Source organism: Podarcis pityusensis (assembly GCF_964106645.2).
Source record: "Podarcis pityusensis genome assembly, chromosome: 12".
Classification (NCBI taxonomy): domain Eukaryota; kingdom Metazoa; phylum Chordata; class Lepidosauria; order Squamata; family Lacertidae; genus Podarcis; species Podarcis pityusensis.
The window spans coordinates 22066103-22081050 of NC_138037.1; the positions used below are offsets into that span (position 1 = coordinate 22066103).

General features: G+C 43.4%; 1 protein-coding gene and 1 long non-coding RNA gene across 17 annotated transcripts in view; one reads left to right on the forward strand and one right to left on the reverse strand.

The window, feature by feature from the left end:
• Window positions 1-14948, reverse strand: part of KIAA1217 — a 370991-nt gene that overhangs the window by 87314 nt on the left and 268729 nt on the right. For all 16 annotated transcript variants that reach the window (XM_080974354.1, XM_080974365.1, XM_080974370.1 and 13 more), the window contains one exon: window positions 6249-6441. In XM_080974354.1, coding sequence (XP_080830480.1) covers window positions 6249-6441 — 193 coding nt within the window. The remainder of the gene's footprint in view (window positions 1-6248; window positions 6442-14948) is intronic.
• Window positions 420-10603, forward strand: LOC308459327. The gene is made up of 3 exons (XR_013978007.1): window positions 420-515; window positions 9566-9703; window positions 10546-10603. It is a non-coding gene; the product is annotated as an uncharacterized lncRNA (long non-coding RNA).

Sequence of the window (14948 nt, forward strand, 5' to 3'; positions counted from 1 at the left end):
CCAACTAACCTGCAACTGCCAAAAAAGTTTTGGGTGGTACCCAACATGCTTGTTCTGTTAGTGTAAAGATTAATGCTTATGTGATGCAACACCCTCTCCCCCCCCCCCAACTCTCTCCCCAAATCTGCTCTGGAGAATTGGAGGAATCCCTAGAACATATTTTTTTGGGGGGGGGGGATGGAAATCCTTGCACTAACATAACAAGTTGCTTCGTACAGTCATACCTTGGAATGGAATCTGTTCCGGAAGTCCATCCGTCTTCCAAAACATTCGGAAACCCAAACAGCTCCTGCAGCCAATTGGAAGCAGTCGGACATTCAGGTTCCAAAGAACGTTTGCAAACCAGAACACTCACTTCTGGGTTTGTGGCGTTCGGGAGCCTAAATGTCCAAGTACCAAGGTGTTCGGGATCCAAGATACGACTGTACTACATTGGATGCAAGCCCTTATTACCATTCACCAGCCTCTGAAGAAAGAAGCACCTGGAGCAGGGCATCCAATACGGATTCTATACAGTAAGTAGATTCATACCTAAGCTGGTGAGCCTTTGGCTATCCAGGATTCCAAGCTATATAGAGTTTTACGGTCAAAAGCAAAGGCCTTAGCTGTATACAGAAAAACATCAGCCAATGGGTGTTTTCCAGACAGGAAGTACCAATCAATCATTAATGGGGCTGCCATATTCTGAACTTTAAAAATTATTTCTTCTAAAGTTGATTTTGACACACAGTATTGCAGCTCGATGAAAAGGTGGAAATGCCGCAGAAAAGCATCACTCAAGAAGCATTAATGTTTAACGAGGCAATTTAAGAGTATGATGGCATGTTGTTTGTGGCTGTGAAATGGTGTGAAACCTACAGTCTTTGAACCCGTATGCAGCTAATAAATCACTGTCTATTATTTAAACACCCCTTAATTACAACTTCTGACTCTGGATCACTTGGAAGAAGTGGGGCTACTGATCAAATGTATACATTGTGTAGCTACACTGGTGCTTTATCAAATGCTACATGGACATATTTAGGGAAGGAATTCTTTATCTCCAAATTATCAACTGGCTGTTTACACAATATAGAAAATGCCATTCAGAGTGAGGAATCCCTCTTGACTAATCAAATATAGCTATCTCCCTAAACTTGGCGCAGATAATTTTCTTCTAATATGCAAAGAACTACAGAATATAGGGATGATATTTCAGAAATCTTCTAAGAGAAGGCATGTCTCACTAGTCGCTTTTGAGTGCAAACCTGTTCGCATACAATCAGTGGGAGTTCAGCCATATCCTCCCAAAGAGAAGGTGCATGAACACGAAAGTTTATACCCAAGAACAAACTTAGTTGGGCTCCAAGGTGCTCCTGGAATTTTTTTAAAAAAAATTAATATATTTTGACTGTGTCAGACCAACACGGCTACCTGCCTGAATCCTTCCAAAGAGAAGTGAATGACACCCCTTTGACAGCTATTGTGAGACAGTTATTAGATTGGAACAAGTTGGGGGCCTATGAGGAATGGCAGAGAGAGAGGGGGAAACGCTAAGCCAAATTAGTAGCTTCCTACTTAATTAATCCTGAACCTCAGTTGCCAAACAGTATAGTGCAAATGTCCTATAAGCATTGACCTTTGAGGTTTGGTGAATGGGGCATTGGTCATATAAAGGGTTAGACATCACCTTGCCAACAATGGTCCGTACAGTAAAAGCTATGGTTTTCCCAGTAGTGATGTATGGAAGTGAGAGCTGGACCATAAAGAAGGCTGATCGCTGAAGAATTGATGCTTTTGAATTATGGTGCTGGAGGAGACTCTTGAGAGTCCCATGGACTGCAAGAAGAACAAACCTCTCTATTCTTAAGGAAATCAGCCCTGAGTGCTCACTGGAAGGACAGATCCTGAAGCCGAGGCTCCAATACTTTGGGCACCTCATGAAAAGAGAAGACTCCCTGGAAAAGACCCTGATGTTGGGGAAGATGGAGGGCACAAGGAGAAGGGGACAACAGAGGACGAGATGGTTGGACAGTGTTCTCGAAGCTACCAGCATGAGTTTGACCAAACTGCGGGAGGCAGTGGAAGACAGGAGTGCCTGGCGTGCTCTGGTCCATGGGGTCACGAAGAGTCGGACACGACTAAACAACAACAAACAACACAGATAAACTGCACATTTATATACTTGGATCTCACTCTCTGGGGGGTATCTGCTTCTCTTTCCTACAGTATATGGGCCCTCCTGCAGTTTGGGAAGGAAAATTGACTGATCCCAACGTGCATTACATTATAATTATGATGGAATGAAGAAATGAAACAGTGGGAAAGTAGGATCAGACCTATCTCAGGGATGGGGAACTTGTGGCACTCGCTATGTTTTTGGGCTCCAGCTCCCAGCAGCCCAGCCATTATAGCCGATGCGAGTGCAGCACAGCAGCACCTGGAGGATGGCAGACTCCCCATGGATTGCCTATCTAGTCCATTATCCTGTTTCTGTTAGCGGCCAATCAGATACCTATGAGAAGCCACAAGCAGGACATGAACACAATAGCTCTCTTCTGCTGTTCCCCAGTGAGTGATAGTAAGGGCATATTCATTCTGATCCTGGAGACAGGATACAGCCATCCTTAGCCATTGGCAATATTAGATTCCATGAATTTGTCTAATTCCTTTTTTAAAAAAAAAACCCTGCACTGGTAGTCACAATCACATTTTGTCTTAGCAAATAGCAGAGTTTAACTATGTGCAAGAAGGAGGTTCATGGGTCTGTCCTTCATCTTCTCCTACTCAGAATCATCACTGGATGATTCAGGTTCTAGAATTACGTAGAGAGAGAAAAGCTTGTCTCTTTGCCTTTCATAAGCTGCTGCAAATGAAATGTGGGTTTCTACAACCTATGTACTGACAAACATTCCACAAAAGTGAGCACACGTGCATTTACTCCTTCAGAAAAGCACCTCTTCGACCCCCCAAGAAACCTAAAAAATCATGTATAAATGATAAAACTTTTCCAACTTACAAAAAGAACTTTTGATTTTACTTGGTCATGAATAAGTGGTTTGGTAGAGCCTGAATAATATAGCGTTGCCTGTCAGTTGTGCCCCACCAAAAAGCCACTCCTGGAAATGGGGTGGGTGGGGGAATAATGAGATAGGGAATAAACACAAAGTAAGTAGATGTTCAGACAACTTCCCTTGCCCCACATTGTCCAGGATGCCTCTCCAACCTTCTGAAGTAGCTTTTTTTGGGGGGGGGGTGAGGGAGAACAAATGACTAGAGGCAATGCTGGGAGAAATAAAGAATCAAGACAAGGAAACTTCCTTCACATGAACTTAATCATAACTAACTTATCTTAGGGTCCAAGCCAAAGTAATCGTAACTGTCCCCCCCCCCCCCCAAGTACACACACCAGGCTTTCCATTCTTGCCTCTGTCCAAGTTCTGCAAGGGCATTGAGGCATTTTCTTTGAGGTATGAGTCTCCTGCTGTTGTCTTCGGTGGGGGAGAGAGACATGCACATGGCCATTCTCTTCTCCACCAAGATTTATGAGTGAAGTCGATTAAAAACATGCAGAATGGAAAAGGGGGGAAGCAGATGTTGGTGGGATTTGTGAATTCCTTAGGGATCCCACATATCACATACGATATGACAAACAACAATAACCCCGACAGAATATCATAATGTAGCTCTTTACATCATAGCATTAGAGCTCACAGTGAGTAGTTTGTCTGGCTTCTCCCCCCCCCCCCCCACTTAGGGAGGAAATATATCCTAAATGAGGACTCAGAAGAGAGGGAATATAAACAGAAAGTGCCGTCTACACCAACTTCCACTAATCCGGTACCCTAGATGATTTGTACTACAATTGCCGTCAGCCCTAGTCGTCATGGTCATATTGGCATGTTCTACATTTTTCATTGCAAAAATAGCATAACATTGGTTCTCTCATTACAGATTTTTGGGGAACCCCTCTAGGTGGAGAATTTCCAAAAAGTACCTGCTGCATTAACTAAGGCAGGCTACAGTTCCTGCAGATTAACACAATCAGCTCCCGCATCCCATAATATATATGGCAAGACCACCTTTTAATCATTCTGAGTCTCTGTTGGTGTAGAGAAACCAGCTAAAACCGCCTTTCGTTTATACTTCTTTGTACTTTTTTTTTTTTAGCTGATTATGTATCAGATATCAAAGCGCTCTTGATAAAAATGGCCTGGGATTGTTAACAGAATAAATAAACCACTACGTTCAGTTTATGAACAGCCCCCATGATTTATGACCCCGCTGCCGTTCTGCTTTATGCTGCTCTGCAGTCTGGGAGATGGGATCCTGCAGAAGAGAAGCTTCTTTATGGCAATAACCCTTTGCCTTCCTCAACCATCTGCATTCATTGCCTTATATAGCAACAGCTTGCCTGTCCTATGGCACTATTTCCTGAGAAAGATTGCCTTCCACTTGTGCAGCTAAGGGTGGGGGAGAAATGTTGGTTTGGTTCACATTTAAAGGCAAATCTATCTAATCAACACTTGGGGGGGGGGGGGAATACAGAAACACAGCCATTCTGAATTTTGCAATGCAACTTTCCAGCTAAGTAACGCGTGCAAAAATGCATACACTAGGGCAAAGTGTGCCTAAAAGTGCATGTGCTAGTAAAAAATAACATACAATCCGGCATTGGGAAATTACTTTGCAGAAATGCGCATATTAGGCAAAATTGCACACCAAAGTGTGTCAGGATAAATTTGCACTAAAATGCTGACGGTATATATAATGGCAAGCTGATGTGGAAATGTGGAGATCTGGAATTAAGTTCAGCAAAACGAGAAACCAAAACTGAGAAATCTACCTATTCCTATGTGCAGCTAATCGGTAACAGAAATTCACTAATCTGCTCCAAGCCCATTCAACGTGTGGCAAGAATGGCTACTGTGAGAAGCAGTGTGTGTGGAAATATTAGCAGTCAAGCATGCCTCCAAGTGAGATCTGGTTCCCACTGAGGAACTGGGGCTAGGAAGAACTCTAGAGTCACACAGACCTGAACAGGTAGAAATATACAAATACACTTTTGGTCTATAAGCCAATGGTGGGGATATGTTTTGTATGCAGATGACCCCCAGTTTAATTCCTCAGATCTCAAGTTGCACAGCTGGGTAAGGTTGAGTGAGCTGCCTCAGAACCTGACCAGTCAAAGCAGACAATACTGGGGTAGATGGACCAGTTATGGATTGACTCCAGTAAAAAGCAGTGTTGTATCTCGGTATGAAGGAATGCAAGGCATAGACAACAGAGGACTGGTAACAAGCCCAAAGAGGACACCTGGCATTTTGCCCCCACCTGCGCAGCTCCACACTGCCACCATGTGGCGACTCATCCGCATGTCAGTTCCAGGAGAAAAAAGATAGAGCAGCCTTTCTAGGGGAGAAACCTTGATAACAGAATTGTAAGTTGGAAGGGACCCAAAGGATCGCCTGGTCCAACCCCCTGCAATGCACAGCTCTACCCTGGGTGGGCTCAAACCACTAACCTTCTGGTTAACAGCCACACACACTGACCCATTGTGCCACCTGGGCTGGATACAGTCTGGGGGAGTTATTTGTGCCCCACAATGGCTTTGCAACCTTTACTCATTCATCTATGAGGCTGGCCATAATAATTCCCATCCGAGGCTGAGAAACAAACACTGGATCAAGATCATTCAGTAAAACCAAATCCAGCCAATCATCTAAACGAGGAGTAGTAGAGGTTATGTCATCCAGATGTGCCTGTACGACAAGTTTCATCATTCCTGACCATTGACCAAGCTGACGGCAGCTGATATGAAGTGGAGCCCAACAACATCTGGAGTGTACTAGATTAAGAAGGCTGTCTTAGATTGTTTTACAGGAGCCTGTACAAATCTTGAGATTGCATACTCTCCCTTTCCTTCATTTGTTCATGAGAAGAAGCTTCCCTTTCCGCTTTACGACACAGCCCGGTTCCCAGGAACTGTAGCTTATTCAAATCAGAGTTAGATAACAAAGTGCAGTTTGATCCAGGTTTGCTATGATTACTTGGAGTTAGAACAAGCCACAGTTCTCTGAGTTGATACACAATGGGGGACCATGGTCTTAGCCCACTAAGTCAAGTTCTTCCTCTCATTTGTCTTTTTCACCATGTTTTTTCACTCTGAAAGACATTTGTGGAGTGAAATAAACAGGGAGAACATAGAGTATTAGATGCATAACAAAACCTGGCATTAGTTCAGCAGTAGAATGTGGGTAACGCCTTACCAAGTGATCTTTCCTTTGTCTGGTTTGTTGACCTCACCACTGGAAGACTTGCTCGTGTACGGCTTCCTCTTGAGAAGGGAGAAGGAGATTCTCCTTCAGACATGATTTCCAGCGAGTCAGCAGATGCCTCTGATAATTCGGCCTGATCTCCCAAATTGGGCTGTGGGCTTTGAGATAGCTTTGGGCTCCTTGTCTGTGAAATAAAATAAATAAATAAATCATTAAGAGAAAGCAAACACTTTTGTTGGTAACTTCAAGATCCCTGCCTAAAGGAGAGCAGGGATTTCTCCCGCCTCCCTCTCATACAAAAAGATAAAATATCACTTGAGCTGCTGAATGCAGAATGATACAAGGCCTTGTTTGCTCAAGGTGACTTCCATGTATGTTATTTACAAGAGATTGTCCCAGGGTATTCCATTAAGATTTTTATTGCGGTACGTCCAACTGCACAAAATTCATATCTAACAAGTACCCGAGGCTAAGACAGTATGGGTTAGATAGATGGCAATTTCATTCCCTGCTGTTCTGACAATTGCTAGCATTGTCTGTAACAGTAACAGCATGTAAGCATGCAGATATGCACACAACATAATGCACAGGCAATGAATGAAAGGCTTTATGCCACCAAGCTTCCTTAAGTCTCTTTCAGTATCGCTGTGCTAGCTGTGTGAAGAGGCATTACTCAGCTAAGAGGACAGGGGACAAATTTATACTCTCTCTACTTTGACCTTCCACTCTTAAGTCTTCTGTATTATTACGTTTTTTTAAAACCCTGCCCTTCACTCAAAGTGTTCATGACAATGACAGAAGTCATATTTCTTTCAAGCAACAGTGTGCCATTTGGGCTCTGCCGAGGCTAGAAAGCAGATGGGCTGTTCACTACATCTCCAATTTTTCTTCTTCCTCCTCTTCTTCCTCCTCCTCTTCTTTTTCTTTTTTGATGTGTTAAGCGAAAGAAACACCCCCTGCAAAAATATTTGGTCACTTGATATGATAATGTTTTGCCTCCAACCCACCTACAATCTCCCATGTGAAAATACACAAAGGTTCCACCACTTCAGACCTCGAATACACATACAGAAAGGCTGGCACAGAGAAGCTTTGGTCCAGCACTGATTTATTCCCTCAAAATAAAAAATATTCAGATTAAAATCTGATCTGGAAAAGAATTCCCAGGTTCTCTACTCACCAGTCAGCCACTCTCTAAAACCCTCACATTCTCTTCCCCTCAATGGTTTATATTAGCAGTCATACGAGAAAGAAAAAGCTCTGTCTTTTTCCCCATTTACCCAGCATGCTGTATTATAATCACATCAGGTTGAGGGGAATCAGTGTGTGTTGCTGCTACCACCCTTCCACTTGCTTTAAGACAGGTGTAGGAAACCTGTGGCTCTCCAGATGTTGTTGGACTCTGACTCCAATCACCCCCAACCATTGGCCATGTGGCTGGAGATGATGGGACAACATCTGGATGGCCACAGGTTAGCCATTCCTGTTTAGGTGTTATAGCAGAGATTGGGAACCAATGACTACAACTCCCATCATCCCTCACCACTGTCTATTCTGGCTGAGACTGATGGGAGTTGGAGTTAATTTTCCACAGGTTCCACCTGGAGAAGACACTTTAGGAATCAGAGAAGACCAGTCAGGAGGAGGAGTCTGTTTTCCTAGTTCAGATTAGCTGGGCGGATGATAATGATGATGATTTCCATGCATTACTAAATTAATCCAAAGTTGATTGGGGCATGTTTACCCATCTCTACTCTCCTATCAGTCTTTAGAAGAATTTTCTTTGTAGACCTGGGGAAAGCATATTGTGTGCTGGGCCCGAGCATGTTGAGAGCTGGCAGAAGGGGCTTTGGCAATGCAGAGAGCTGTCAGGAACTCCGCAGCCGTGCAAGAATTTTAGGGCTGGGCAAAAGGCTTCAGTGGTTTCACAGCAAGATTCAAAGGCCTGTTCTTGGCTATAGTCATAGCTAAATTCCAACCATGCAGCGTTTAAGAGGATTTGTTGCCCTTAACTTTTTCATACCCCAGAATAACTACAGATCTGGAAGTTCCTGAGAGATAACTGCTCGCGAGTTGAAATATAAAAGGGAGTGGGCTTCCCTATGTGGCACTCTTAGAAATCTGTTATGAAAGGAGGAAAGGAGGAGCTGTGGGGTAAGAGTTTCAGAGCTGCAAACAACTGCAGAATTATGGGCTGAAAGCCTGAACAACATGCCCAAAGCTGCGTCTGCATTGGCTATTTGTACTGAGCCCATCTAGGCTACCCTGCATCACTTCTGAGCCTGTGCTGTTCCCCCAACCATTTGTCTTGCAGAGGGGCTGGAAACCCCCAAGTTTTGGCAGAACTCTAAGGAACTGTTGTGGGCACTGCACAATGCTCAAGTCACAGAAGGAACACTGGTGATTCTGAGACATCACCACCACCACCAAACAAGCCAAACATCGACATCTTCCTCCCAAAACAAATACAGACCCAAAAAAAGGCAGGAGACACCCCCAAACCAGGCAACCCCTTCCCAACCAACTGCCCCCAAAACACCTTGCTCAATTTGAAATAAAACCTAGAGATGCAGAGTCTTAAGTCACTATGGTGCCTACAGCTGTCGCATTAGCAACTCAAGCACTGAGAAAACATAAGTGGCACAGTCCAAGCCACTTCAGACACCTAGAACCTTGTGTCTCGTGGTTCTTACTTTTTCTTGGGGGCTTCACCCCATTTCTAGCTTAGTACTGAGCTGCCCATTGACGGCTCTTATACTGACATGCCCTTGTCCTCGATTCCTGATTCCCATATTCTTGTGCGCACTGCCCAAAACACTGGATTCAATCCCAGTTCTTATTTTAATTTAAAACCCTGACAATGGCGATGTTCTATATTTAGAAGGTTGGAAAATGCTGTTCAGATCAAAGCTGGATTCAAAAACAAAGAGCCATATTGCTGACATCTGGCCTTTTCTTTTTGGTGGATATTTATTTTTTGAGTAGGGAGAGGGGAGCTTGCTGCAGAAATGACACAGATCATGGCATACTCCCTTGGTGACCTTGGCTGAAGGAGCAACTGTAGCTTTTTTTATTAGGTTTTCATTAGGTTGCTGCGGAACTTCAACCTCTCTCAACTCCCTCCGTTTCCAACTTGTCCAGTCACACACAAAATATAATAACTCTGAAATACCTAACGAGAAATCCAAAGCCTCAGGAGCTTTGTGCTTACAAAAGGTTTGCATTAATATATTAGGTATTACCCAGCGTCCTGTAGTGACATGATTATGAGGCACTATTCCCCCTCACCCACCCTTCTCTCTCTCCAGGAATTACAGCTAACATTTTTCATCTTAAGAGAATGGAGGCATGCTTTGAAGTGCCTCCGTGACGTCGTTCGCGTCTAAGCTACAAGGTTGTAAACACCCCATGTGGGCACATGGACGTTAATACCCAAGAACTGACAAGTGAGTGACCTAAAAAAACAAAGAAGGATTTAAGAAGGCAATAATTCTTTCATTCAGTCACCTGAAATGTGGCTGGTGGTTGTAGGCCATGACTGCAACAGCAGGTTAAAAAAAAAAAGGTAAAGGATCCTTGGACAGTTAAGTCCAGTCAAAGGCAACTATGGGATGCGGCGTTCATCTTGCTTCAGGCCAAGGGAGCCGGCATTTGTCAACAGACAGTTTTCTGGGTCATGTGGCCAGCATGACTAAACAGCTACTGGTGCAACGGAACACCATTATCTTCCCGCCGCAGCGATACCTATTTATCTACTTGCACTGGCATGCTTTCGAACTGGGCGCAGGTGGTGCTTTGGTCTAAACCACTGAGCCTCTTGAGCTTGCCGATCGGAAGGTCGGCCGTTCAAAGCCATGCGACGGTGGTGAGCTCCCACTGCTCTGTCCCAGCTTCTGTTGACTGCAACAGCACCCAGGACTGGTGCATCATATTATTTCTAAAGTCAGCCATCAGATGTGGGATACCTCTGATCTGATCTCCAGCTTTTCCCCCCTTCCCCACTTTTGAAGCAGTTCTGGTTTTGAATGAATAATGTTGTGATCAGGGAACAAGATAAGGGCTAACCCCGCCCCTGCATCAGATTTTTCCAATCTGAGACTCTCCTTAACTTTCAGTGAGCTCATTAGTGAAGCTATGATTAGCTCTAGGTTGGGAAATATATCTTTGGATGCAATGCCAATCCACTTACCCATGGAATTCTGTAGTAGTATTCTGCATAGACATAGAACAGCCTAGTAAAATCTATCTATAAGCATGATATGGATACCTGTGTTTTTTTCCTTTGCAGGGCTGAATGAATACCAGCATGGGAGCAAACAATTTAGATAAGGAAGATAGCTCTAGGGGGAAAGGTGTAAAATAAAAATCATATTCCTTAGTGCATCTACTCCTGTCTGAATTATATTTCTCACATGGTTGCTTTTAAAACTAAAACTAAAAATAAGAGACTAGATCATGGATCCCCTGGAACGTTAGACACTTGGAAATGCCTAAGAACCAAACTGGTGTGCTGATCTCTATAATCAGTCTTCTGCCAAATTTCCTAATTGTCTCTCAGTTGAAATTCATGAGGTGAAACAGAATTCCTCCCAGAATTTTCAGGCAAACACATCTATAAGTATTTGATGTTTTACAATTAATTATTTGGCAATGTATTCCCCCCCCCCCCCCCAGTTTAGCTGTTTACAACAAGCTGGATGTTAGGTAGTATCTGGCCATTTTGCTAGCATCCACTGGGTACAATTAGGTTCTACCTTTTGAGCAAAATTGTATCAGATTCCCTTCTGGATTCCTGTCAGCTTCATAACGGCTAACAAACCACACTGGGCAGCATTGTTCATTCAACTGCTAAGCAGCTTACCATGCATTAATTGAGAAAGATGCCACTCATGAATTTATATCTGCTTTGCAGACATGGAACCTTAGGCCAAATTATATGTTACATTCTGGCTTAGAACTGGCTGTATGTTCTTCCTGTGTGCCTTCTCCAGAGTGACCCTAGGAGCCAATCCTCAGTGGCCGGCTCTCCTCCTTTCACTCTGATTGGCTCCAAGAAGCACAAAGGATGGGAAGGCTTATCAGTGACTAAAAAGCTCCTCTTTCATATTGACTAGGCAGCTCTAGGACACTAGAGACAGGGACTCTGAATATTTGACTTGATGGCCGGCCACAACCCTAGACCATTATACCTCTGCTCCTGGGACCTTCTCCTTGGCAGGAAGAACATGTGCACCATACTTTTCCCATCAAGGATGCTGGTTTGCAGTGGTGAAAAACACTTTCCTAGGAGCTGTAAGCACCCACAGCCACCCCTCTTGTGTTATCATTTGCTAGCCCAAAGGTAAGTTTCTGCACCTTACGGCAAGGATGAGGTGGAGAGGCAGAGAAGGCCGCCATGAAGTGATGCTGTTTAAGTGCCATCACTTTGAACAGGCTTTCCCAAACTTGGGTCTCCAGCTGTTGTTGGACTACAACTCCCATCATCCATAACTAGGAGGACCAGTGGTCAGGGGAACACTGACTTAGACTGTGTCTTTACACAAGCAAAACCTCAGTTCTATAAGGGTGAGCATGAGGGCATTCATGCCTCCTTAATACAAGTATTGTATAAAATGCTATATCAATCCATACAGACACACCCATTGGGGGGAAAAACTTGTTTCCTGATACTGAGTAATACATCGATTTCTTTTGCACATTTTGCAAAAGGGGGTTGGAAAGAGAGGATAAGCAACTCAAGGGTTACTTATAATATACAGTATAATGAGATATTTAAGACGAAGTCTCTAGGACGTTGACTAAATTATGGTATGATTTTTAATAATGTCGGCCATTCATCTTCTTTCATTCCCTTCCTTCTATTTTGTCACTCTCATAACTTCTGTCTGATGTATCGCTCATTTATATTATATTATATATTACGCCATTCCTGGTGGCACAGACTGCATTTTGGAATATGTATATACAATTTTATGCCAATGGAAATATACTTTTTTATTGCTAATATGTATATCATCCAGATCACAAGAAGTAATGGTATTGCTCTATTCTACTTTGGCCAGATCTCACTGAGAGTACAAAGTCTGCTTTGGGCACCACAATTTCAGAAGGACAGGCAAACTGGGAACATTTGTTGTTGTTCTTCATTGTTGTTAATGTTAGTTGCTTTGGGTCACTTTGTGAGAAAAGTGACTAATAATAATAATAATAATAATAATAATATACGTGCACAAAGCACAGAGGGACACACTGAAACCCACAGGGGTCTTTGCAATGTAGAAGTCCTTCTTCCACATACAGGATCTATAATACGGTAGTTAAAATGTTTTCCTTAGTTCTGCTTTCAGAAAGAAAGTCAATACCACATGCATATGAGACTAACTTCTTTCTACGAAGAAAAAAAATTCTCTCTCTGTACATACACACACACTCACTACCCTCACAACAATCTTGAGCATTTTCACCTGTGAAAACAGAAATGGATTCAGGGCTGCAGAAAGAAAATCCAAACACTCAGCAGCTGGGTGTATTATAACTCATTTTTTCTTGTGTATTATGATTTCATTATTGAGGGTTGGAGGTGGGAGGTGGGGGAAGAGAAGCCAATATTGTGAAGTATTCAATGGACATTGGTTTTAGAGGAGGGTGGGGTGAGGAGATATCATTCCACAGAAAATACTCAGTCAACTGTGCTAATGAAGGCTGAAGAAAGGCAGAGAGGGGAGAGGGGATTGTGCAATGGAACACAAAACACAGCAGGAATCATTCTGCTGTTACATTGCAAGCTGCTGAAGTTAGGCCACTGGCATATCTAGCTCAGTATAATCCACAGTAGACAGGCTGTGGCTCTCCAGAGTCTCAGTGAGGACTTGCTCCTAGTCCTACCTGAAGATGCCAGAGACTGAGCCTGGTGATCTCCGCCAACAATTCTTAGACCACCTATGTATCCCAACACGGAAACCAGAGACAGAGGTTATACGCTTCTTATTACAGGGGAGAGACCAGGAGCTCACCAAGACAGTAGCCAAGTTCCTCTATTTGATTTTCTGCCGCCAAAGTACACTACAGGACCCTGCCCTTGCTGGAGTCCCACAGAGGTGAAATAAATTGCTCGCCTCTTCTTCCCTTTGGCAAATGACTGTGCTGTTGAAATGGCGACAAGATCACATTGGCCTATTTATTCTGAATGTTTGTAAGTGATGCCAAGTTTGTAAGTTTGATGAGGAGGATGATGGCTGAGCCTGGGACCTTTTTTTTTTTTTGGTATGCAAAAAATAATAATAATAATAAATGCCGCAGCCCTTTCCATAGATCAGTAAGTTTTGCTACCTCTAGTTTGCTCATTTGGCTGATGTAGAAGCAATCCCCATCATAGTGATTTAAATGTACGGTGTAAAAGTAGCCAGAAAGAGAGAGGGAGAAATCTGCTACTTTTAGAAACAGGACCAAGACTGCAATCCTTACTCCAAGACAGCCCCACTGTATGCAACAGGACTTTGCTTGCTTCTGAGTGTTCCAAGCCATTCAGATAACTTTTACAGAATGGTTAATAAGTACTAGTTTGCTTTCATATTGTTTAAACTTTTAAACAATTAAAAAAAGTATTGATAAAGGGCATGCCTGCATTTTTGTGTTCCTCTCCCATTCACCACTACCTTCTTTGCCTGAAATCAAATATTTGCTTTTTCAGGAATTTGAAGGTCTGTGGACTATTAATAAACTTTAACTGAACTGTGTCTCTCCAAGGTTTCTGGAAGGGTTCTCTCCCAGCGGTACCTGGAGATGCCAGTGTTTGAATGTGGGACCTTCTGCATGCAGATCACATTCTCTGCCTGCCATCGAGCAGGCAAATTAATTTGGTTTTGTTGTGTTAAGTTGATTTTGCTATGTCCTCCATTTTGAGGAGATTTGTTGTTGTTTTTTAAATGTAGCAGTATTGAAATTTATGTGTAAAGCAAAGATAAAGCTACATGGATTCTGAGGGTGAAGCCAGTGCATGGGGAAGGGAGGTTTTTATCTGTTTGCCTCAATCCACGGATTGGATGGAAATATTCCCCATGCAAGGAGGATGCCTAAATCAAAACACACAAAGCAGCGCAAGCTGTGGAGGAGATCCCAACTCAGAACACACAAAACAGACGGATGTTTCTACCCAAGCCCTAGCTACATTACAATTGCAGGACTCCTTATCCCCAGTTAGTTGCCATGGCTTCCTCAACTGTTATCACAAGCCTCTAGTCCTCACACAGAAGCTACATTTCGTGGGAAGACTGGAAATGCTCCACTATGAACAGGCCCAGGTGTATTTAGGTCTGGCTACGCAAAGCATCCCAACTGTTTTTGCAGTTAACATAGTGTTGAGAGTTGAGACTGTCTATTAGTTAGGAAGACAAAAGGGAGAGTTGAGTGATGTGAGCTAGAATCTGGATGCAACAGTGGCAGGATGGAAAGGCAGAGAGAGTGCCAGGCCTGATTTCTGCTAGAATCCAAGGCTGTGGCTATGGGAGAAGCAAGAACCTCTTTTGGTGTTGATGCTGTGAGCCCCTCCATCGAAGGCTCAGGTTGCATATATGTGTAAAGAAACCTTATATCATAAAGACACCACAGTCTCTGCTGTGCCTCATTCCCAAAAGGAAAATTGAGCCCTGGATAAGCACCTGGAACCCCCAGAATCTCGCACTGCTCAAAGAT